The 24,679-nt window shown below is 56.9% G+C and overlaps 1 protein-coding gene across 6 annotated transcripts in view; it reads right to left on the reverse strand.

Annotated features, from left to right (window-relative positions):
• Window positions 1-24,679, reverse strand: part of WDR62 (WD repeat domain 62) — a 45,691-nt gene that overhangs the window by 15,283 nt on the left and 5,729 nt on the right. For all 6 annotated transcript variants that reach the window (XM_084771154.1, XM_084771152.1, XM_084771150.1 and 3 more), the window contains exons 3-15: window positions 24,252-24,314; window positions 22,848-22,905; window positions 22,459-22,629; window positions 19,869-20,006; window positions 19,182-19,364; window positions 16,166-16,326; window positions 12,899-13,088; window positions 10,969-11,106; window positions 9,131-9,309; window positions 6,281-6,372; window positions 5,278-5,403; window positions 2,747-2,814; window positions 2,540-2,661 (exon numbers count right to left, since the gene is read on the reverse strand). In XM_084771154.1, coding sequence (XP_084627280.1) covers window positions 2,540-2,661; window positions 2,747-2,814; window positions 5,278-5,403; window positions 6,281-6,372; window positions 9,131-9,309; window positions 10,969-11,106; window positions 12,899-13,088; window positions 16,166-16,326; window positions 19,182-19,364; window positions 19,869-20,006; window positions 22,459-22,629; window positions 22,848-22,905; window positions 24,252-24,314 — 1,689 coding nt within the window. The remainder of the gene's footprint in view (window positions 1-2,539; window positions 2,662-2,746; window positions 2,815-5,277; window positions 5,404-6,280; window positions 6,373-9,130; window positions 9,310-10,968; window positions 11,107-12,898; window positions 13,089-16,165; window positions 16,327-19,181; window positions 19,365-19,868; window positions 20,007-22,458; window positions 22,630-22,847; window positions 22,906-24,251; window positions 24,315-24,679) is intronic.

Consider the following 24,679-nt stretch of genomic DNA (forward strand, 5'->3'; position numbering starts at 1 on the left):
GGGATGGCGTGTGGGTGTGAGTCCTGGCCATGCCTGGCTGTGAGCCCCACCTCAGCTGAGGCTCAGAGGCACGGAGGGCTGAGCCCCAGGTAGATCCCAGGCCAACGCTGACAGCCCCGACTCTCCTCCAGGCCTCCCTTCACCTCAGCCCTGCCCGCCATGCTACACGCTGTCCCCTCCGTGGACCGTGAGCTTCATGGAGGCGGGCCGGGCTACCTTGGCCACTGCTGTGCCAGCAGCATTCTCCAGCCCAGAAAGGAGCTCACCTAAGTCAGGTAAATGAGCCTGTGACTCCTCGGTCCCCACAGCCCATGTACTGCCTATGATGGGAGCACCCACAGCCCATGTACTGCCTATGATGGGAGCACCCACAGCCCATGTACTGCCTATGATGGGAGCACCCACAGCCCATGTACTGCCTATGATGGGAGCACCCACAGCCCATGTACTGCCTATGATGGGAGCACCCACAGGCCATGTACTGCCTATGATGGGAGCACCCACAGCCCATGTACTGCCTATGATGGGAGCACCCACAGGCCATGTACTGCCTATGATGGGAGCACCCACAGGCCCATGTACTGCCTATGATGGGAGCACCCACAGGCCATGTACTGCCTATGATGGGAGCACCCACAGGCCATGTACTGCCTATGATGGGAGCACCCACAGGCCCATGTACTGCCTATGATGGGAGCACCCACACCCCATGTACTGCCTATGATGAGGAGCACCCACAGCCCATGTACTGCCTATGATGGGAGCACCCACAGCCCATGTACTGCCTATGATGGGAGCACCCACAGCCCATGTACTGCCTATGATGGGAGCACCCACAGGCCATGTACTGCCTATGATGGGAGCACCCACAGGCCATGTACTGCCTATGATGGGAGCACCCACAGGCCATGTACTGCCTATGATGGGAGCACCCACAGCCCATGTACTGCCTATGATGGGAGCACCCACAGGCCATGTACTGCCTATGATGGGAGCACCCACAGCCCATGTACTGCCTATGATGGGAGCACCCACAGCCCATGTACTGCCTATGATGAGGAGCACCCACACCCCATGTACTGCCTATGATGGGAGCACCCACAGGCCATGTACTGCCTATGATGGGAGCACCCACAGGCCATGTACTGCCTATGATGGGAGCACCCACAGCCCATGTACTGCCTATGATGGGAGCACCCACAGGCCATGTACTGCCTATGATGGGAGCACCCACAGCCCATGTACTGCCTATGATGGGAGCACCCACAGCCCATGTACTGCCTATGATGAGGAGCACCCACACCCCATGTACTGCCTATGATGGGAGCACCCACAGGCCATGTACTGCCTATGATGGGAGCACCCACACCCCATGTACTGCCTATGATGGGAGCACCCACAGCCCATGTACTGCCTATGATGGGAGCACCCACAGGCCATGTACTGCCTATGACGGGAGCACCCACAGCCCATGTACTGCCTATGATGGGAGCACCCACAGGCCCATGTACTGCCTATGATGGGAGCACCCACAGACCCATGTACTGCCTATGACGGGAGCACCCACAGGCCCATGTACTGCCTATGACGGGAGCACCCACAGGCCCATGTACTGCCTATGATGGGAGCACCCACAGGCCCATGTACTGCCTATGACGGGAGCACCCACAGGCCCATGTACTGCCTATGATAGGAGCACCCACAGCCCATGTACTGCCTATGACGGGAGCACCCACAGGCCCATGTACTGCCTATGATGGGAGCACCCACAGCCCATGTACTGCCTATGATGGGAGCACCCACAGCCCATGTACTGCCTATGACGGGAGCACCCAGCCTCCAGCTGACACTCTCTTGCCCTTGAGGTCAGGTCAGGTCCTCTTGCAGCCTCTCCTCGGCCACAGAGAGCTGCTGTGACCTTGCAGCGCTCAGAGCTGGGCCCTTCCCCCGCAGCTCGGAGACAACTTTGGATTATAACTACTTTTTAAAAAAATTATAACTACTCTTATCAGAGCCTCGTGACTTCTAGGTCACATGAAACCTCCCACCCTGAGCCCCTCTGGAAACCCACTTTGTCTCACAGACCTGAAGGGCCTCCCGCTCGCTCCCTTTGGACTCCATTGTGCTGCCCACAGACCACTGCCCTGACTCTCCGAATATTCCAGCTCTGTCCCTTTAAGAATCCCCGCCGTGCTGAGTGTAAGGCTGTTCCCTAATATTTTGGCAACTGAAGGTCTACTCCTGCCCCAGGACCTGTCATATCCCACACTTGGCGGCTGTAATGTCCTCCCTCACCACGGCTGCCTTGGCTCTCCTAATACAGCTCTTGTGCAGTGCCTCAGCTCAGCTTCCTTCCTGAGACTGCTGCTACAGCAGTCACGGAGCCTGACCTAGGAGAAACACATGCCGCTGCACCAGCCTCACCAGCTTTTCAGGGACCAGATGAACAGAGAAAAAGCGGGCAGCCAGGGGGAAGACAGTGAGCAGGTCAGACAGGCCTGACTGGCCCAGGAAACACGCGCAGGAACGCCTCCCTCACCTTACGTTGCGGTCCTGGCAGGCCACTGCCACATACTTCTGTGTGAGGTCAATGTCCATGTCATACAGGGTGGTCTTCTCTGCCACGTGGTGGGTGCGGACAAAGTGCAGCCCGTCCGACGCCTGGCAGGGCAGGCAAGACCGTTAGAGGGCACCCTGACACCCTGACAGGCCTCGGACCTTAGCCCCCAGGAGGCCGCACACTCACCTGCTGGGCACTGCGGAAGTAGATGCTCTTGTCAGCTCCGCAGCTGATCATCTGCACATCCCGGGTGCCTGGAGGAGGAGGTGACAGGAGCAGCTGCACGGGGCTGCCCGACGCCACTCAGGGGGGAAACGTGAGCTGGAGAGTCCCACTTCAGGGCAAGCACCCACCCGACTCTGCCAGGGCTGGAAAAGCTCCTCGCAGAGGGGAGGCAGGTCTGGGCAGAGCAGGGGACAGGGACAGAAGGGACAGCACTCTGTAATCTGCCACTTGGGAGGCTGAGGCAAGCTTGGCTCTAGGAGAGGCTGTCACAGAGGCCAAACACAACGCAGGGCAGGGCTGAAGCTCAGTGGTACAGCCCTGGCTTAGTGCGCGCAAGGTCCAAGCACCGCAGGACAACACAGAACAGCAACAGCCAAGAGCCACGTGTGTGAGGTGAGCCTGTGAGGCCACGTGTGTGAGGTGGCTCGAGCGAGAGCCTTGCTATGCACACAGCTGAGGATGGGCTTAACTGCTCCCCCTGTGGCCAAGGACTGGGATTACTGGTCCATGGTAGCACCGGGATACACTCCACAGAAGGTTAAAGGCTGCACCAAACTCCTTCCTCGTTCACTTCCCACTTTCTTTCAACACATATTAGCTCACTGTACACAGGGCATGTACAGTGGCATATGAGGTCAGAGGACAGCTCACAGGCGTGTACAGTGGCATGTGAGGTCAGAGGACAGCTCACAGGCGTGTACAGTGGCATGTGGAGGTCAGAGGACAGCTCACAGGCGTGTACAGTGTGCATGTGAGGTCAGAGGACAGCTCACAGGCGTGAACAGTGGCATGTGAAGGTCAGAGGACAGCTCACAGGCGTGTACAGTGGCATGTGAGGTCAGAGGACAGCTCACAGGCGTGTACAGTGGCATGTGAAGGTCAAGGACAGCTCACAGGCGTGTACAGTGTGCATGTGAGGTCAGAGGACAGCTCACAGGCGTGTACAGTGGCCTGTGAGGTCAGAGGACAGCTCACAGGCGTGTACAGTGTGCATGTGAGGTCAGAGGACAGCTCACAGGCGTGTACAGTGGCATGTGACGTCAGAGGACAGCTCACAGGCGTGTACAGTGGCATGTGACGTCAGAGGACAGCTCACAGGCGTGTACAGTGGCATGTGAGGTCAGAGGACAGCTCACAGGCGTGTACAGTGGCATGTGACGTCAGAGGACAGCTCACAGGCGTCGGGTCTCCTCCCACCATGTGGGCTCCCAGGATTGAACTCAGCCCTCAGGCTTGGTGGCAAGCACCTGTCCCCAGCTGAGCCTCTTCCCTGCGTCTTCCACCTGACTTTTTGAGACAGGCCTTTCCTCTTTCATTAAGGTGGAGCTCACCGACAGGCTACAGACCCCCCAGAATCCCCGCGGCTCTATCTCTCCGTGCTGGGACTACAGTGGCTCTCTCTGTGAGGCTCGAGATCAGAACTCAGGTCGCCGTGCTTACAGGACAGCGTTTGCCTCTGAGGCTTCTGGGACAGCACATCTGCGCAGGTGTGGCTGAGGAGGGCTGGCCCACCCTGAATGTGGACAAGTCCCAGCATGCACCTGTGTTCCTGACGGTGGCCACTGCCTCCTACCTCTGCAGTCTTGCCTTCCTGCCAAGAACTGGATTGTCTCCTACACTCTGAGCCAAAATCAACCCTCCTCAAGTTGCTTTACCCAGGCATCTTTTCAAGGTGAGGCCAGCAGGCTGCCAGGCTGGTCCTGAGCACCTGAGTCAAGCGATCCTCCCGCCCCGGTCTCGGGAGCAGCTGGAGCTACAGCGTGTGCCACTGCACTAGCTCCTCACCTATTTATGTGGCTGTGTGTTTGCCTGCATGGCTGTGTGTGTATCACGCTCATGCTTGGTGCTTGCAGAGGTCAGAGGTCAGAGGGGGTGCTGGATGCCCTGGGCCATGTGTGTGGTGTGTGCCTGTGAGGTGGGAAGCTGACAGTAAGCCACCACGCAGATGCTGAGAACCAAACCTCAGTCCTCGGCGAATCACCCAGGGCTACACAGTGAGCCCGTCTCAAAAACAAAACCAAACACCCAACTTCTGAGCCACTCTCCTGCCACGCCTCCTACTCACTTTTTGTTTGTTTTTTGAGACAGTTTCTCTCTATGTAGCCTTAGGACGTCCTGGAACTCCCTTTACAGACTTTGAACTCAGAGATCCACCTGCCTCTGCCTCCCAAGTACTGGGATTAAAGGCGTGCGCCACCCCCCCAGCTGCCAACATTAACTTAAAAAATAACTATTGACATTAATTTTCATAAATCAATGAACCCCAAAGCCCAGTCTTTAGCTCCACTTCTTTCTCTGCAGCCTGTGGTTATGGCTCATGCCTTTAATCCCAACATTTTGAAGGCAGACAAAGAGGTCCACCTGCTCAGGTCCAGCGGTGGGGGGTGGGGGGCAAGGGGGGAGGGGGAGCTTGCCACTTGCTGAAGTCCAGCAGGTGTGGGAGAGGGGGAGGAGCCTACCACCTGTTGTCAGCAGATGTGGGAGGAGCTTACCAGCAAACTTGATGGCTGTGATGGAGGAGGAGTGGTCATCCAGGGTCTGTTCCAGGTTGTAGTTCTTTTCCACATTTAACACGTGGATTAGCCGGTCCCGACTGGCTGAAGCTAGCAAAGACACTCCTGCAAGTGGAGAGCACAAACCTGGGTTGCTAAAGGGTACCTGGGCACTTCTGCCTCCCAGAGAAGCAGGTAGACCAAGATGGCCAGTCCGTATGGAGGTCTGTGGCTCCAGAGCTGTAGCTAAACCAAGAATGGGCTGTGTCCTGGGCTCTGGGTGATCTGCAGATTGTGGCGAGTGTGCACCACACTTCTCTGTAGCAGACACAGCAGCACACCACAGCACTCCTGCTGAGCCCTCCTCTGCGGGGCGCCATGGAAGCTCAGGCACTCTTAGCCTCCTGTAAAGCCACGCCCCAGCTGAGGCTAGCAGGCCTTGCCGCCCACCCTCAGCAGGTCCTTTCACTGGGCACTCCCCCTCAGAGCCCAGGAGACAGTTACCAGGTAGAACTGAGCTCTGACAACACAGCTCAGGGAAGAAATGAGAGCCTGCTGGGCAGAAGATGTGGAGGATGGTACGGACAACCATCACTTGCCACATTGGGAGGTAAGCCCGCCTAGACTGGATAGTGTGGTGGTATCAATCATGTACCGGACACTTGGTCACCAGCTGGCAGTCCTGCACGGGGAGGCAGTGGAACCTCTAAGAGGTAGGGCCTGCTGGAGGAAGCGTATCCGTCACTGCGGACCAGTTCTGAGGGTCTGTAGCCTCATCTCACTTCCTGCTCTCTCTGCTTCCTGCTTGTATGGCCGCAAGAGACCCAGGCCGTCTACAATGATCGCTGTCGTTCTCACTCACACACCTTCAGCTTGGGCCTGAGGCTCAGGGAGCAGCAGGGACCTTTAGCTGCCTTGCTTCGTGCCGTCTCAGCCAGTACAGCCCAGAGACTCGAAACTCGACCTCATACTGATGAAGACTCACCCTGCGCTGTGCGCTCACCTGTCTCAGGCTTGGAGTACTCCAGGCACAGCACCTCAGCATCATGGGCTTCCACCTTGATCACCTCATCCATGAAGTGCAGCTCGTGGATCCTAGGAGACACACACCGCCCACTGGACCCTGCACATGGCCCACGGCCCACAGCACACGGCCCGGCTCTAGGCCAGCACTGCAATCTCATTGTGTCATAGTCTGAGGCGCCCAACCACACCTGCCCATCCAGAACACAGTGATAAAGGGGACAGTGTAGAGCCAAGGAGACCACAGGTATGAACCTCCTGTAGCTCAGAAGCCAAAACGTAAGCCCAGGGACTCAGGACAGTCCCTGTCACAAGGGCACTTCTGCAGAGCTAACATGCTGGTTTCTGAAGGGAAGGACAAAGGGCCACAGACTATATCCATAAATTTACCTTTCCCTTTTTAGTTTTTCAAGAAAGGCTTTTTCTGCGTAGCCCTGGCTGGCCTGGAACTTACCATGTAGACCAGGCTGGCCTTGAACTCACAGTGATCTGCCTGCCTCTGCCTTCAAAATGTTGGGATTAAAGGCATGAGCCACTAAGCCTATCTCACCCTTTTGGGTTTTTTTTTTTTTCCTAACCCCCAAGAAAGGGTCTCGCTGTGTAGCCTTGGTTGTCCTGGACTTGCAGACCAGGCTGGCCTCGAACTCACTGATATCCACCTCACTCTGCCCGAGTGCTGGGATTAGAGCTGTGCACCACCGAGCCTGGCTTCGTCCCTCATTCTTTTGTTGTTGTTTTTTGTTATGCCTCAATTAAAAAAAAAAAAATTATATATACAGTATTCTGCTTGCAGGCCAGCAGAGGGCGCCAGATCTCACTATAGATGGCTGTGAGCCACCATGTGGTTGCTGGGAATTGAACTCAGGACCTCTGGAAGAGCAGGCAGTGCCCTTAACCTCTGAGCCGTCTCTCCAGCCCCATCATCCCTCATTCTTAAACAGTCTCGTAGATTGTCCTTATTTTTGCCACTACAGCTCCTGTCTGATGTGAGCGCTGTAGTTCGGCCTTTTCTGATCGCTCTGGTCTTAACTAATCCATGTATAAAAGAGAGCTAAGCCAGGCACGGTGGCACACGCCAGAGGCAGGCGAGTATCTTGAACTCAAGGCCAGCCTGGTCTACACAGAAAGTTCCAGAACAGCCAGGGCTAGACAGGAAAACCGTCTTGAAAAACCAGAAAAATTTTTTAAGTTAAAAAGGTTTTATTTTTTAAAGAGGAAGCTATGTACACCTAATTGACTACTCTTAGAAGAAATTGAGGTTCAGTGCCCAAACCCATTTCTCAGTTGAGGGGTCACTGTAGGACACTCTCATGCGGTCAGTCCTTTGCTGTCCCACTCACACGCATGAGCCCTTCTCTGTGTCACTTGGTCACTTGGTGACACTGGATACAGCAATGGCGGATGATGCCGCGTCCTTGCCCGTCTCCGATACAAGCAGCGACTCTGCTGAATCACCTGCTTGTTCAGCCCGCAGCAGCGTGTACACGCGGGTGTTTCAGCCTATGGAGAAACTTCCGGCTGCACCACTGACACTGCTGCAGCGCAGTGTCTACTTCCGGCCAGCGGGAGCCTCTCTGCACTGACTTCTGCGCTTGGAAGCAACTCTAGCAGTCGTGGCAGCACCTTGCTGGTGGGCGCCAAGATGCTCTAGCCTCGACTTGTACATTCCTTGGCCCGGGCGGCCCCTTTTTGGGAAAATCTTGCTTATTTTCTCAGTGGGAATTGCCATGGATATTTTGTTGTTTACTTTTCGCTTTCACTTTTCACTGCTAAGGTTGGACCCAGAGCTTTACTCATACTGTAAAGTTCCCTACCGCTGCGCCATGTGCCCAGCCTAACACTAAATCATTGAGGGCGTGAGGTGACTTCTTGTTGTCGAAGGCACAGGAAACAGAAGAGCGAGAATGTCCTGTTATTCCTGTGGTTCCCCCACATCACGCACACCAGAGCTGCAGAGCGGCAATTGCTCAATTCTGAAAATGGTCACGCTCCTTTGCATTTTTAGACAGTGTCTCACTGTAGCCCTCCCTGGCTGGCCTCGAAATCAGAGACGCACCTGTTACCCCCCCCCTCCCTCGTGCTGGGATTACAGGCAGCACCACTGCTCCTGGCTGGCTTTTTGAGACAGTATCTTGCTATACAGCACTCAAAAATGTTTTGTCTTTGTTCTGTCTGAGACAAGGTTTCATGTAGCCCAGGCTGGTTTTGAACTCAGCGTGTAGCTGAAGTCTGAACTGAACTTCTGATCCCCCTGCCTCAACTCCCGACTGTGGGCATTACGGGCTCAGGGCACCAGCATTTCAAGCTTTAGCTCAGTGTGTTTTGTTCCCCCAAATGCAACGGTGCATTGTCATCGCCATCGGTGCTGCCTTGTTCTCTGCGGCTGTAGGTGTACCCTGAATTTGAAGATCAGCGAGCTTGTCTGCCGACCGGGTCTTTCCTGACTTGTTCCTCAGACAACACCATCCGCTTCTGGAATATGGACAGGAGCGCTGACCCTCGGCGGCAGAGAAACATCTTCAGCGATGTGAGCATCTGACTACACTCTGCTTTCTAAAAGCGTGCCGCCTGACTTCCCTGTGGAAAGCCGACCGTAGGCCTCCCTAGGGGCCAGGACCTGGGACGGGGTGCCTTCCCTTCCCATCTGGTGAGGAAGTGGCTGCCACGGCCTCACACCTTCAGGAAGGCCCTCCCAGCTGCTGTCCTGGGCGCTGCTGGTGACTGCGCTACCACCCGTGGCCCCTGCTTCCCAACCAGCAGCAGAGGTGCCGGTGTCCTCAGACCCCGAGGGGGCAGGAGGTGACCATCAGCCACCACCAGGGCCACTTGCCTCAGATTTCCACTGCGGTCGCCTGAAGCCAAGTGCTGGCCATCAGGACTGACCTGCAGCACTCGAACCCCAGCCTTCACGTCCATGGGTGTCCCGTTGTCACTGGCACGGTCCGGGAAGTGAGACGTGTCCTGCAGATGCTGGATGTCACCCTCCACATACAGCACCTTCAGCAGCGTCTGCGGGGACAGGCCAAGGTCAGCATCGAAAGCAGTTACAGCAGCTCGGTCAGGCTACTCCCAACCCTGAGTGCGGGCCTTCCTGAGGAAGAGAAAGCGCACGTCCCTGTCGTCCCTGCAGCTGGCTGAGACTGTGGACACTGAGACAAATGAGAATGCCTCCCTGGCTCCTCCACTGGGCTCTGTGGGACGCTGGTACAGCAGCTGTCAAGGATGCTGGCCATCTCCTTACAGGAAGGCCTCACGTCTCTAAAAGCTCCCTGGAGCTCCATAAGCTACCCCCAGACTTTTTTTTGTTGTTTTAAAGATTTATTTCTTATATATGAGAGCTTTAGCTGCATGTGCACCTGTCGGGCAGAAGAGGGCATCAGATCTCACTATAGATGGTTGTGAGCCACTATGTGGGTGCTGGGAATTGAACTCAGGACGCCTGGAAGAGCAGCCAGTGCTCCTAACAGCTGAGCCATCTATCCGGCCCCAGACTTGTTTCTAAGGCTGTGAGTGTGCTGCCTACATGTAGGTAGGTGTGCTGTGCACATGCTGTGCTTGAAGGCCGGCGAGTTACTATATCCTCTGCAGCTGGAGTTAGCTGAGCTGCCACAGGCTGCTGGGAACTGAACCCAGGGCGTCTGCAGGAGCAGGTGTTCTTAACTGCTGAGCCATCTCCCTCCGGTCTACAAACCCCTTTTATGCACGAGGAAACCACACTTTCATAGGAGTTTTAGCATCATAAGATCTTTTTCTGTTGTTGTTACTTTGTTTAACAGGGTCTCCTATGGCCCAGGGAGGCCTCCCACTCCTGGCCCTCCTGCCTCCAGCTGTCAGTCACTGGGCATGACACCAGGCCGGGCAAGCGTCCCATGTCCTGTCACGCAGAGGACAGTGCTGTTGGCTGGGGAGGGCAGCGGCCGAAGATCAGCTGCCATGCGTGGCCTGCACTCCAGCCTGGGCATTGCTGCCACACTCACCTTCCAAGGGCCTCACGTTCACTGTTGTGTGTGACCCTGGGGCCTGTGCACAGCTGACTCCCTCCACACTGCGGCTGAAGTGCTTCTCGCACAGGCAGCCGCTTCTGGTGACCAGTGTTAGTGCCCAGTCACTGCCTCCCTTGGTGCTTCCTGCTCGTGTGTTTGCACATGACTTCAAGTACTGACTGCTCACTGTCTGCCTCTCCCTAGCCTTGGAGGGCCCGCAACGGAGGGGCAATTTTGTAGCGATGGCACAAAAACACACAATTCTGTTCCCAGCTCCCCAGAGAAGCTGCCTTGCTCATCTAGCAATACCAGCCAAAGTCTCTTCAGTGACCCCGCTTCCCCCCCCCCACCTCTCCCTGGGATCCGTTGAGCACTGCAGCCGTGGAGATGAGGGGAGGCCGCCTGGTCCTGCACACTGCACTCTCCCTGAGTTGCCGCGCAAGACTTGGAAGCAAGACCATCCCCAGTGGGTGTGCTGGGCTGCCTCCAGAAGCCAAGCACAGCTGAACAGCAGAAGCCAAGAGGGAAACAGGGAAGACAACCCTCGCTACCCACCACAGAGAGGGACAGACGGGAAGGGAAGGAGCCCCATCCCGGGTCCTGGCCCTGGGGAGGCCTACGACCGCTTTCCACAGGGAAGTCAGGCGGCACGCTTTTAGAAAGCAGAGTGTAGTCAGATGCTCACATCGCTGAAGATGTTTCTCTGCCGCCGAGGGTCAGCGCTCCTGTCCATATTCCAGAAGCGGATGGTGTTGTCTGAGGAACAAGTCAGGAAAGACCCGGTCGGCAGACAAGCTCGCTGATCTTCAAATTCAGGGTACACCTACAGCCGCAGAGAACAAGGCAGCACCGATGGCGATGACAATGCACCGTTGCATTTGGGGGAACAAAACACACTGAGCTAAAGCTTGAAATGCTGGTGCCCTGAGCCCGTAATGCCCACAGTCGGGAGTTGAGGCAGGGGGATCAGAAGTTCAGTTCAGACTTCAGCTACACGCTGAGTTCAAAACCAGCCTGGGCTACATGAAACCTGTCTCAGACAGAACAAAGACAAAACGTTTTTTAGTGCTGTGTAACAAGATGCTGTCTCAAAAAGCCAGCCAGGAGCAGTGGTGCTGCCTGTAATCCCAGCACGAGGGAGGGGGGGGGTAACAGGTGCGTCTCTGATTTCGAGGCCAGCCAGGGAGGGCTACAGTGAGACACTGTCTAAAAATGTGTGTGTGCGTGTGTTTCCCAAATAGAAAAAAGACTAGAAAGAACACAAAGGAGCGTGACCATTTTCAGAATTGAGCAATTGCCGCTCTGCAGCTCTGGTGTGCGTGATGTGGGGGAACCACAGGAATAACAGGACATTCTCGCTCTTCTGTTTCCTGTGCCTTCGACAACGAGAAGTCACCTCACGCCCTCAATGATTTAGTGTTAGGCTGGGCACATGGCGCAGCGGTAGGGAACTTTACAGTATGAGTAAAGCTCTGGGTCCAACCTTAGCAGTGAAAAGTGAAAGCGAAAAGTAAACAACAAAATATCCATGGCAATTCCCACTGAGAAAATAAGCAAGATTTTCCCAAAAAGGGGCCGCCCGGGCCAAGGAATGTACAAGTCGAGGCTAGAGCATCTTGGCGCCCACCAGCAAGGTGCTGCCACGACTGCTAGAGTTGCTTCCAAGCGCAGAAGTCAGTGCAGAGAGGCTCCCGCTGGCCGAAGTAGACACTGCGCTGCAGCAGTGTCAGTGGTGCAGCCGGAAGTTTCTCCATAGGCTGAAACACCCGCGTGTACACGCTGCTGCGGGCTGAACAAGCAGGTGATTCAGCAGAGCCGCTGCTTGTATCGGAGACGGGCAAGGACGCGGCATCATCCGCCATTGCTGTATCCAGTGTCACCAAGTGACCAAGTGACACAGAGAAGGGCTCATGCGTGTGAGTGGGACAGCAAAGGACTGACCGCATGAGAGTGTCCTACAGTGACCCCTCAACTGAGAAATGGGTTTGGGCACTGAACCTCAATTTCTTCTAAGAGTAGTCAATTAGGTGTACATAGCTTCCTCTTTAAAAAATAAAACCTTTTTAACTTAAAAAATTTTTCTGGTTTTTCAAGACGGTTTTCCTGTCTAGCCCTGGCTGTTCTGGAACTTTCTGTGTAGACCAGGCTGGCCTTGAGTTCAAGATACTCACCTGCCTCTGTCTCCTGGGTGCTGGAATTGAAGGCGTGCGCCACCACTGTCCAGCAAAAACTGTATATTTATTTTATGAGCGTTTTTCCTGCACGTTTGTATAAGGTGTGCATGCAATGCCCACCACAGCCAGGAGAGGGCGATGCCCCCGCACAGCAAGCACTCTAAGTGCTGAGCTGGGTCTCTCAGTCTTTCCCTCCTTTTGTTCTCTTTACTATAGGGTCTCACTTCCTGTCCTGGAATTTGATGTGTACCCCACGTTGGCCATAAATATTCTGTATAGCTGAGGCTGCCCTTGACTCCTAATCCCCTTGCCTCTACATCTCAAGTCAGGGGGTTACAGGTGTGTGCCACCCAACCCAGCTCAAGTTGTGCCTTTTAACAGTATGGTGAAGTGCGTTCACACACCAGGTGAGCCCCACCGGGCAGAGAAAGAGGGTCTCACCTCTACGTCCCAGACGAAGGAGCTGTGAAAGAGCTCTGATCGTATCTTGCAGACTTCATTGATGTCCCTGACATCCCAGATGTAGATGCTGTGGTCCTTGTAAACACAGGTCAGCCACTGGTGGATGGGGTCAAAGGTCAGTGCCACTGTATCCGGGTAGACTGCTTCTGCTTTTCTGTGGAAGAGGAAGCTACCAAAGCCACATGGGTCAGTCTCCATCAACGGCAGTGAGCCACACCCATGTCCCCTGGCTGGCCTGAGCCACGCTCGCATCCCCGTGGATGGCCTGGGCCACGCCCTTGTCCCCATGGATGTCCTGAGCCACGCCCGCATCCCCGTGGATGGCCATCTTTCTACTCTACTCCCACTTGTGTGTTCTTTTGATTTGCTTCTACATAGGCTGCACGCTGGAAGAGCCTGTCTGGCTCTGGGAGTACATGCTTTTTCATGAAAATGACAATTATTTATTGCTACATTAGAAATAAAAACTCAGACTGAGAAGTTACAAAAGCATGCAGCTTCACGAAAATCACAAAACAATGGCGGCACCCATTGCAGCTAACAGTGACTTGCCCTGTAGGTAGTGCAAGGACCATACACTTGAAGCTCAGTCACCAATGGTGTGATAACCAACAGCATCTGCATCTGAAACTTACACACCAATGTAAATTCAAAGCTGGGTGGTGGCAGCGCACACCTTTAATCCCAGCACCTAGGAGACAGAGGCAGGAGGATCTCTGTGAGTTCAAGGCCAGCCTACTGTACAAAGTGAGTCCAGGACAGCCAAGGCTACACAGAGAAACCCTGTCTCAAAAAACAAAACAGAAAACCACACACACACAAACCAAACCCTGCCTTCCAAAAAAAAAAAAAAAAGAAAGAAAGAAAAAAAAAGCAAGGAATGGGGCTGGAGAGATGGCTCAGATGGTTAAGAGTACTGTCTGCTCTTCGAAAGGTCATGAGTTCAAATCCCAGCAACCACATGGTGGCTCACAACCATCTATAATGATATCTGGCGCCCTCTTCTGGCCTGCAGGCAGAATACAGTATATGTAATAAATAAATCTTACAAAAAAATTTTAAAAAGAACGCAGCACAGAAATATTATAAAATGTGCTTTCATTTTAGTCGCAGGGGTAAGGACGTGGGCTGCTCCAGACTGTCTGCAGCAGCTGAGAGCATCTGCCTCGGGCTCTAGCTGAAGCTGCAGACAGGTTCTGTGATTGTGTGACGTTTGGAATTCTGGGAACTTTTCTAAGGGCACATAAATATGAAGGCCCAAGCAGCAAGTGGGGAGGGGTGCTGACCACTGCAGCAGCTGTGCTCACAGGAGACAGAAAGGGAAAGGAAGTAGACTCAGGGATTTCCCTACGTCCTCTCTGCCCAATCCTTGTTTCTGTTTAGTGTTGGGGGGTGAAACAGGGATGGAGAGGGTGGGGGGGAAACACAGCAACACCCCACAAAGTGGTAGAGACCAGCTACACAAGTGTAAGGAGAGAGCGCCTGCTTGAGAACACAGCTGCTCCTTTTTAAGCTCTGGGGTTCGCTGTGGATGCTGGTTACGCGTAAGGGTGCTTTGCCTCTATGCGGCTGCATCATGTGTGGGTTTGGTGCGCACAGCGGCCAGCAGATGCTCCAGATGCTGCAGCTGGAGTCAGCCTAAGGCAACGCTCCACGCAGGTGCTGAAACACACCTCAGTCCCTGGAAGAGCAGCAGCCAGTGCTCTTAATCACCAGCCCCTTTTGAGATAGAATCTTACTACTCTGGCTGTGAAGACCAAAGTCCTTGAACGCACAAAGATGCGCTGCAGGTGTGTGCCACCATGCCTGGCTGGGGTCCTATTATTTCTATACCATTCCATTTAACCCAAGGTCCTGTCCACATCTGCCCAGCGGGAAATGAGTGCGCACCTCAGGCCTCCTCTCTGTCTGGCTTCATTATTAGTCTTCATTTGCCCTTGAATTTATTTTCTTTATTCATTTTTTTCTTTTTCTTTAAGACAGGTGGCTCTGTGTGGCCCTGGTTTCCCTTGACCTCACTCTGTAGACCAGGCTGGCCTTCCCTGATGCGGAGCTGCAGTGCAGGGGCTGAGGTGCACTCTCCACACCCCGGATCTCCTACTGTAGCTCCTCCCACTCGCTGTGCGCCATTCCGTCCTCACTACTCCCAGGAAGACGAGGAAGCAAGCTCAGAGGGCACACTGTGGAGGGGAGGACCTTGGCCGCTGCCTACTGCAGTATGCCATCATCTGTAGCTTGCTCACCTTCCTTCGCTTTCCTTCACACTGCCAGCCATCCCCCCGGCCCCCCCCCCCCCCCGCTTTTTCTTGGAGAAGTTGCTGGCCTAGGAGCTAACAACCTACAAGGAGGACGGCCACCATGGCTAGCTACCCACACCACTTCCCACAGGTAACAAAGGGAGCCCGCGGCGCTGTGCGCTTCCCTCCACTCAGGACAAGGCATTCAAATGATTCTGCGTCCAGGGGCTTACCATGCCAATCCGGTGGCCACCCATGAGTCCCAGGGGCACCCAGCTGGTCTCCACTAGCACTCCAGCCATCCAGGCCCGAGCCTTTGCTAGCTCTGCAACACGCCACACCCAGCGTGCTGTCCTGTTGTGGTGTCTACACTGGCCATCACAGCAGATGCGCAAGGCCACAGCCCCGCCCACAGCCCCGCCCAGCACTCTTCTTCCCGCTTTATCTCATCTTCGTACTTTTCACGGGGCTCCCTCCCTGGACTGAGGCTTCCTGGATAGAGGTTTTGCGGGCAGAAATTTTTCTCTTCTTGGCTTTTCTTTTCTTGTTTGAGATACGGTTTGTTTCTCTGTGTAGCCCTGGATGTCCTGGAACTCACTGGCCTTACACTCAGCGATCTGCCTGCCTCTGCCTCCCAAGTGCTGGGGCTAAAGCCGTGCACCACGCACGATGCCTGGATGCCAGCAGACATCTTTCTGGCTCAGATCCTGCTTTCAGTCTTGGGCTGCCACTGAGCGGCTGCTTAGTGAACGTCACAACCCAGGGGAGCGCATTCTTTTGTTGTCACTCCTGCCCTGACGCTGGTCTCTGAAGCAGGACAGTTATGCTTTGTTGCCTGCCACCACTGTTCAGAGCAATTATCAGTATTTACAGTGCGCACACGAAGGCGGATGGCCACAGTGGACTGACTGGGCACTCCCTTCCTCCCCGAGAGCAGTGCACACGCAGGCGGATGGCCGCAGTGAACTGACTCTGGGCACTCCCTTCCTCCCCCAGGGCAGGACAGTACCTGGAGTCCAGACCTTGCGCCACGTCTACTCCCAGGTGGTGCGGCTTGGGCAGGTTGGTGAGGTAGTGCAGGCTGTGGGCCTGGAAGATTCGCACTGTCCCGTCTGTGCACCCACAGAAGATCAGCTCCTCACTGACACACAGGCAGGAAGACAAGGCGACCTGAGGGGACATGCTCAAGTGGACTTGGCGTTTCATGTGAATTTGAAATATAGCAAGAGGCGCCACTAAGGACGTGCCAGCATGCGGAGGGCAGAGCTGTCACAGCTACTCACAGAGGAAGTAACTGTGTGGAAAAATGTGTTGGGGACGGAGGTGGCTCAGCAGTTAAGAGCACTTGAGGTTCTCTCACACCCACCTGGCGGCTCACATCATCTATGACCCCAATTCTAGGGGTCCGCTGCCCTCATCTGACCTCTGCAGGCACCAGGCACACAAGTGGTGCACACGCATACGAGGAGGCAGAACACTCATACACATAAAATAAAAATAACTACATCTGAAAAGCATGTCTTCAGCAGCAGTGGCTTTGGCAGGTCACTTGCTGTAATAGGGTTGGAGTTCAGACCTGGACACACAGACAAAAGGAGCTGTAAGCGCTAGACTCTGCACACAGACTCCAGCTTTCTACAGGGACTTAATTTATGAGGCATCTGGTACTCTGTCGAAATCGTGTGTGCATGCTGCTCTTGCTTGTTTTTTGAGGTAGCATATCACTGTGTGGCCTGAGGCAGACTGGAATTTTCGGCAATCCTCTGGCCTTAGCACCACGTCCTGCCAGGAGAGGTGGGCACCACTGAAACCCAGCACCAGAAAACTGAAGTCAAAGGATCGTAAGTTTGAGGCAGCCTGGGCCATGTGAGGCCTTGTCTAAATAAAAGCAGACAAAATAGCTTTTAACTTGCTTTAAAGTTGCTTAAGTTCTAGAAAAAAAAATTAGAAGAAAAATCTAAAAAGAATGTTTACGGCTGAAGAGCTGGCTCATCAGGTACAAGTGCTTACTGTGCTTGGTCTGCAGTGCCCACGACAGGCAGCTCAGCCAGCCGCAACGCTAGAGCCGATTCCACACCACCGTCTGGCCTCCACGGGCTCCTGCACTTATGTGGTGTCAGAGGACCAGAGTTTGGTTCCCAGCACCCACAAGGCTCAGTTCACAACTGTCTTTGACTTCAGCTCCAGAGAATCTGACACCTTCTTCTGGCTTCAGTGGGCACCTGCACTCATTTGCATAAACACACACAAGTGAAAATTTAAAAAAAAAAATTTTTTTAATCGTGCTTAGGCTTCTAGAAAAGATACAATTTGGACACTTCCACATGCTGTAAGCCCTGAAAACAGGTCATGGGGGCACTCAGAGGCCAACAAGGACCATCAGTAAAAAGCAAGCTCAAGGTATCTTAAATTAAGAAAAAGGAAAAAAAAAGGCCACCGGGAGTAGTGGCGCACCCCTTTAATCCCAGCACTCTGGAGGCAGAGGCAGGCGGATCTCTGTGAGTTCGAGGCCAGCCTGGTCTACAAAGTGAGTCCAGGACAGCTAAGGCTACACAGAGAAACCCTGTCTTGAAAAACCAGAAAAAAACAAAAACAAAAACCCAACAAAACAAAACAAAACTGCCTCCTGCTTATTATTTCATGTGACGTTTCCACTTAAAATTCACTGATTTATGTCTCTGTAGAGGGAAGGGAGCTCCGGAGCCACAGTGCACATGTGGCAGCGAGTGGACAATCTGTGGGAGTCGCCTCTCTCCTTCCACTGAGGATCTCAGGCGGCCAGGCTTGCAGCAGACACAGTTACTTGCTCCACCATCTTACTGGCCCAGCATTTGCTTTTACACACAGGATGAGGACACTGAGGCGCAGGAAGGGAGTCACCACAGCTGCAACCCAGCGCTCGGGAGGCTGAGGCGAGAGGTCCGCGAGGGGAGGGGACAGCGAGACAGGCACTCGGACACAGAAGGGGAGGGGACAGCGAGGCGGGCACCCGGACACAGAAGGGGAGGGGACAGCGAGGCGGGCACCCGGACACAGAAGGGGAGGGGACAGCGAGGCGGGCACCCGGACACAGAAGGGGAGGGGACAGCGAGGCGGGCACCCGGACACAGAAGGGGAGGGGACAGCGAGGCGGGCACCCGGACACAGAAGGGGAGGGGACAGCGAGGCGGGCACCCGGACACAGAAGGGGAGGGGACAGCGAGGCGGGCACCCGGACACAGAAGGGGAGGGGACAGCGAGGCGGGCACCCGGACACAGAAGGGGAGGGGACAGCGAGGCGGGCACCCGGACACAGAAGGGGAGGGGACAGCGAGGCGGGCACCCGGACACAGAAGGGGAGGGGACAGCGAGGCGGGCACCCGGACACAGAAGGGGAGGGGACAGCGAGGCGGGCACCCGGACACAGAAGGGGAGGGGACAGCGAGGCGGGCACCCGGACACAGAAGGGGAGGGGACAGCGAGGCGGGCACCCGGACACAGAAGGGGAGGGGACAGCGAGGCGGGCACCCGGACACAGAAGGGGAGGGGACAGCGAGGCGGGCACCCGGACACAGAAGGGGAGGGGACAGCGAGGCGGGCACCCGGACACAGAAGGGGAGGGGACAGCGAGGCGGGCACCCGGACACAGAAGGGGAGGGGACAGCGAGGCGGGCACCCGGACACAGAAGGGGAGGGGACAGCGAGGCGGGCACCCGGACACAGAAGGGGAGGGGACAGCGAGGCGGGCACCCGGACACAGAAGGGGAGGGGACAGCGAGGCGGGCACCCGGACACAGAAGGGGAGGGGACAGCGAGGCGGGCACCCGGACACAGAAGGGGAGGGGACAGCGAGGCGGGCACCCGGACACAGAAGGGGAGGGGACAGCGAGGCGGGCACCCGGACACAGAAGGGGAGGGGACAGCGAGGCGGGCACCCGGACACAGAAGGGGAGGGGACAGCGAGGCGGGCACCCGGACACAGAAGGGGAGGGGACAGCGAGGCGGGCACCTGGACACAGAAGGGGAGGGGACAGCGAGGCGGGCACCTTCAGGTTGATCCACTTTTCCAGCACCCTCTTCTCGCTGAACTGGCAGAGGAGGCCGGAGTAGGACACGCAGAAGGTGCTGCCTGCCATCGGGCCCCGGCCGCAGGCCACCCCACAGAAGATGTTGTTGTGCAGCTCACCCAGGATGCCTGAGCGCCCGATCAGGGGCACCGTGCCGGTCACCTGCAGGGAAAATAGGCCCTCCTGACACAGCTAAACGAAGGACAAGAGGCAGAACCCACACTCTGGGCAGAGGGACCAGGAGACAGTGGTCCAAGAGTGACCCCTGGCCTGAGGGCAGAGGCCAGCAGGGCTTGCTAGTTAGCACCTGGATGCCTGAGAGGCCAGTTGACCTGGGACCCCAGTGCCTCCAGGCCCCAGGCAGACACAGGGGAGCATGCTGCACGGCCTCCAGGTCCCATGTAGAACACAGGAGAGCATGCTGCACGGCCTCCAGGTCCCAGGCAGACACAGGAGAGCATGCTGCACGGCATCCAGGCCCCAGGCAGACACAGGAGAGCATGCTGCACGGCATCCAGGTCCCATGTAGAACACAGGAGAGCATGCTGCACGGCATCCAGGCCCCAGGCAGACACAGGAGAGCATGCTGCACGGCATCCAGGCCCCAGGCAGACACAGGAGAGCATGCTGCTGGTGCTGCTGGCTGAAATGTGGGCAAAAACTCACCTTTGCCTCAGTGGAGACTTCCAAGAACCAAAACCTCACATGCCGATTCCCGACGGTGACGAAATAGCTGCTGTCCTCAGAGAAGGAGAGGGCCATGACCCTACAGGACACTTTGTTGGAAGCCACCACAATGTCCTTCTGGAAAAGCGGGCACAGAGGGGCTCACAGCACCGCCCGCCCACCTCACACCGTGGTCCCCTGCTCTCCCATTTTCCTTGGACCTGGCAGTGCTCTAACCCCTGGTCATTCCCAGTCCCCAAAGGAGCGAGAAAGGTCCCCAGGTAAGACCAAGCTTCAGAACTCTCACCCAAGGCCGAGCAGCCAGATGTTGGGGAAGGTGACTGCTGGAGCTAAGGACCATACAATCTGGCTACCAACATAGGCCTGTTGCTCTGGGCCCTGCCCTGCGCCCCTCACAGGAGGGAGGTGCTCCCCACCGTGCCAGGCTGTGCTCAGGTCACATGGTGGCTTATAAGCAGAATCAGGACCTCAGGCCCTCACGGCCTCCTACAGCTCTGCCGAAGCCCAGCGTTTCGGTGCATGTCCAGGGAGCTTTGCAGTCTATACCTCAAAGACGTGGACACTATTTAAAACCATTTACAGGGCCTGGAGACACGGCTCAGAGGTTAAGAGCACTGGCTGCTCTTCCAGAGGTCCTGAGTTCAATTCCCATCAACCACATGGTGGCTCACAACCATTTATCATGTGATCTAATGCAGACAGAACACTGCATACTGCACACATAATAAATAAATACATCTTTTAAAAGAAAAAAAACATTTACAGGTGAAGAAAGAGTCAAGGTACTTGTCATAGCTAGTCAACATAAAAATATTTCTGTAGGCCGGGCGTGGTGGTGCACGGCTGTAATCCCAGCACTACACAGAGAGACCCTGTCTCAAAAAAAAAAAAAATCTGTCATGCACCTTGCAATTCGAGTGCCTTGCTCCCCATCTGCTCCCTACTTCAGCGAGGACGTGATGGTGCGAACTCTACCTGGCCAAGAAGGTTACCTCAGGGCAGAAGCCTCACTGTTAGATGGAGCAACAGGAGGCAGCAGGCTAGTGACGCTGAAAGGGCACTTCCCTGGCTGCTCTGTAGACGCCCAGTGCCCGAGCCTAAGGACGCTGTGACTCCCTGCCTGCCCTCACGCCCACTGCCTGCCCACACGCCCACTGCCTGCCCACACGCCCACTGCCTGCCCTCACGCCCACTGCCTGCCCTCACGCCCACTGCCTGCCCTCACGCCCACTGCCTGCCCACACGCCCACTGCCTGCCCACACGCCCACTGCCTGCCCTCACGCCCACTGCCTGCCCACACGCCCACTGCCTGCCCACACGCCCACTGCCTGCCCACACGCCCACTGCCTGCCCAAACGCCCACTGCCTGCCCTCATGCCCACTGCCTGCCCACACGCCCACTGCCTGCCCACACGCCCGCTGCCTGCCCACACGCCCGCTGCCTGCCCTCACGCCCGCTGCCTGCCCTCACGCCCGCTGCCTGCCCTCACGCCCGCTGCCTGCCCTCACGCCCGCTGCCTGCCCACACGCCCGCTGCCTGCCCTCACGCCCGCTGCCTGCCCTCACGCCCGCTGCCTGCCCACACGCCCGCTGCCTGCCCACACGCCCGCTGCCTGCCCACACGCCCGCTGCCTGCCCACACGCCCGCTGCCTGCCCACACGCCCGCTGCCTGCCCACACGCCCGCTGCCTGCCCACACGCCCGCTGCCTGCCCACACGCCCGCTGCCTGCCCACACGCCCGCTGCCTGCCCACACGCCCACTGCCTGCCCACACGCCCACTGCCTGCCCACACGCCGACACACCCACTGCCTGCCCACACGCCCACTGCCTGCCCACACGCCCACTGCCTGCCCACACGCCCACTGCCTGCCCACACGCCGACACACCCACTGCCTGCCCACACGCCCACTGCCTGCCCACACGCCCACTGCCTGCCCACACGCCCACTGCCTGCCCACACGCCCACTGCCTGCCCACACGCCCACTGCCTGCCCACACGCCCGCTGCCTGCCCACACGCCCGCTGCCTGCCCTCACGCCCGCTGCCTGCCCACACGCCCGCTGCCTGCCCACACGCCCGCTGCCTGCCCACACGCCCGCTGCCTGCCCACACGCCCGCTGCCTGCCCACACGCCCACTGCCTGCCCACACGCCCGCTGCCTGCCCACACGCCCACTGCCTGCCCACACGCCCACTGCCTGCCCACACGCCCACTGCCTGCCCACACGCCCACTGCCTGCCCACACGCCCACTGCCTGCCCACACGCCCACTGCCTGCCCACACGCCCACTGCCTGCCCACACGCCCACTGCCTGCCCTCACGCCCGCTGCCTGCCCTCACGCCCGCTGCCTGCCCACACGCCCACTGCCTGCCCACACGCCCGCTGCCTGCCCACACGCCCGCTGCCTGCCCACACGCCCACTGCCTGCCCTCACGCCCACTGCCTGCCCACACGCCCACTGCCTGCCCACACGCCCGCTGCCTGCCCACACGCCCGCTGCCTGCCCTCACGCCCGCTGCCTGCCCACACGCCCGCTGCCTGCCCACATGCCCACTGGGCCCTCACCTTCCAGTCCCACACATTGAGGACCATGTCATGCTGGTAGCCCATGGACACGATGTGCTTCATGTTGGGTGAGAAGGCCACACAGGCCACACCATACTTGTGGCCCAGCATCTCCGCCACCTGCGTTTTCTCCTCCACATCCCAGACCCGCACGGCTGGCCTGTGCCCGTTCTGGTGGGGTGGGGTGAGGTCGTTACTATTGCTGAACCATGTGCCTAGAGGGCTGCTGAAGCTAATGTGGACACTACTACAACGTGTTCCCAAAAGCCACCGCCCCCATTTGCCATGGGGTTTCCTAAAGCCAGGAGGAGCCAATTCAGGGATGCCCAGGCCTGTGGACGCAGAAGGAATGGCTCCGAGACCTGCCCACCTGCTCGGCCAACACTCACCTCTCCTGTCACGATGTACCTCCCGTCTGGGGAGAAGGCTAGAGCACTCAGGGACTTCCTGGAGACAAGGAAAGGCGTCCTCACTGGTTCCACCAAGGGTGACTGTGCTCTCAGCAGTGTGCCCACCACTCCTGGTCCCCACAGCTGGGGAAAGGCTTGGAAGCCAGCACTGCCCATGTGCCCAGCATGGTGCTCAGGGGCAAACTCAAACACTGTGGACCCAGGATGGAGCCTGCTTCCTTCTCCCAGTGTGGAGTGAGCGCCCCAAGAACCTACCCACCTGGGACAGAATCCTGAAACCCAGGTCAAGGAAACAGTACAGACCTAACTCGAGCATGACCTAGCTAGTGGTGCCCATGGGTGGACGCCGGTAGGCACGGCACAGACACAGCTTACTTGGTGTTCTAGAAACACCAGCATCTGAAATGTTTCTAACACTGCGCGCATGGATGCATGCGGAGGCCAGGGGCCAGCCTTCACCGTGACTCCTCACGGGCTATCTGCCTACTTTCTTGAGACAAGGTCCCTCCCTGGGACCCAGGCTAGGCTGGCTGGCCAGTGAGGCCCCAGGGATCCCCCTGTGTCTTACCTTCCGAACACTGGGACTATAAGCACATGCCACCATAGCTAATTTTGTGTGAGGATCCTGGGGACAGGATAGACTGAGCTGTCTCTCCAGCCAGTCCCTGCCACTCTTAACTAGCCTGAACGCGGCTGATAGCTGGCATGCCTTTCGGAAGTAGGCCCACAGCTGGACTGTACCGCTCCTCCGTAGTATCAATCCTGTTTTTATTCACTTTGTTCTTGTTTTCTTAGACAGGGTCTCACTACATAGCCCAGGTCTTATTTCACAATCCTCCAGCCTCAGCACCCCAATGCTGGGATTGCAGGCTCATGTGCCACCCAGCTCCCTCCTTAAGATGCTCCCTGCGCCCAGCACTTGGGCCATGGCTCTCCTGCTGGTTACCTGGCTCTTCACCTCTGTTGTGCCTCTGCCTTTTCTAGTTTTCCTTTACATGGGTGCCTTCCGTTCCTGTAGGTCTCACACTCGGGGAGGCCTTCCCATACGGCTTACCCCTGTTCTCTTCCCTAACACCGCAGCAAGCACCTTCCTCTTATCATCAGCCAGTGATGTGCTGGTGGGTTATGGTCTGTCTCCCACCCCGTCAGCTCTAGAGGGCAGATTCTTGTCTCGGTTCACTGCTAGATTGCCACTGCCTGGAATTTGTACCTAGCACACAGCAGGTCCTGTGAACATGGCTGAGTGAAGGAGTCATCACCCATGCACACCCACAGGCTCTTGGGGACCAGATCTGGGCCAGCACCCTGCCCTGCCCTGCCTACCCACCCCAGGCCCTGCCCAGCACCCCAGGCCCACCCACCCCAGGCCCCGGGCCCGCCCACCTGGATGTGTTAAAGATGTGCTGCTGCTTGTTCTCCTTGGGGTTCAAGGTCACCACCACACAACTGGGGAGAAAAGGAAAGAGGTGAACTGGGGGGCTGGAGAAGCACTGGGCCCACGGGATGCTCTCCCCCAAGGAGAACCCACATGTCAGCAAGGCCCCCTCTGTTGTGTTTCTGCTCTGGGTTCCTGTGCCAGGATGCTGGTGGTGCTGGGGGTACTGAGGGTGGAGCCCAGGGTCTGAAACACATTGGCGACCCCTGGGCGGCGCTCTGGCTTCTACAGTGCTGCCTCTGGTCTCTCCTTCCTCCAGATCCAGAGCACTTGTCTTTATGACCAGCACTTCCTGTGTGGGCCTCCTCTGTCTAGGCCACACAGACGCCATGGCTCTAACGGCCTTGAATCCTCACAGCCGCAGGTGAGGCCAGGG

The sequence above is a fragment of the Acomys minous genome, assembly GCF_964271855.1.
Source record: "Acomys minous genome assembly, chromosome: 20".
Lineage (NCBI taxonomy): Eukaryota > Metazoa > Chordata > Mammalia > Rodentia > Muridae > Acomys > Acomys minous.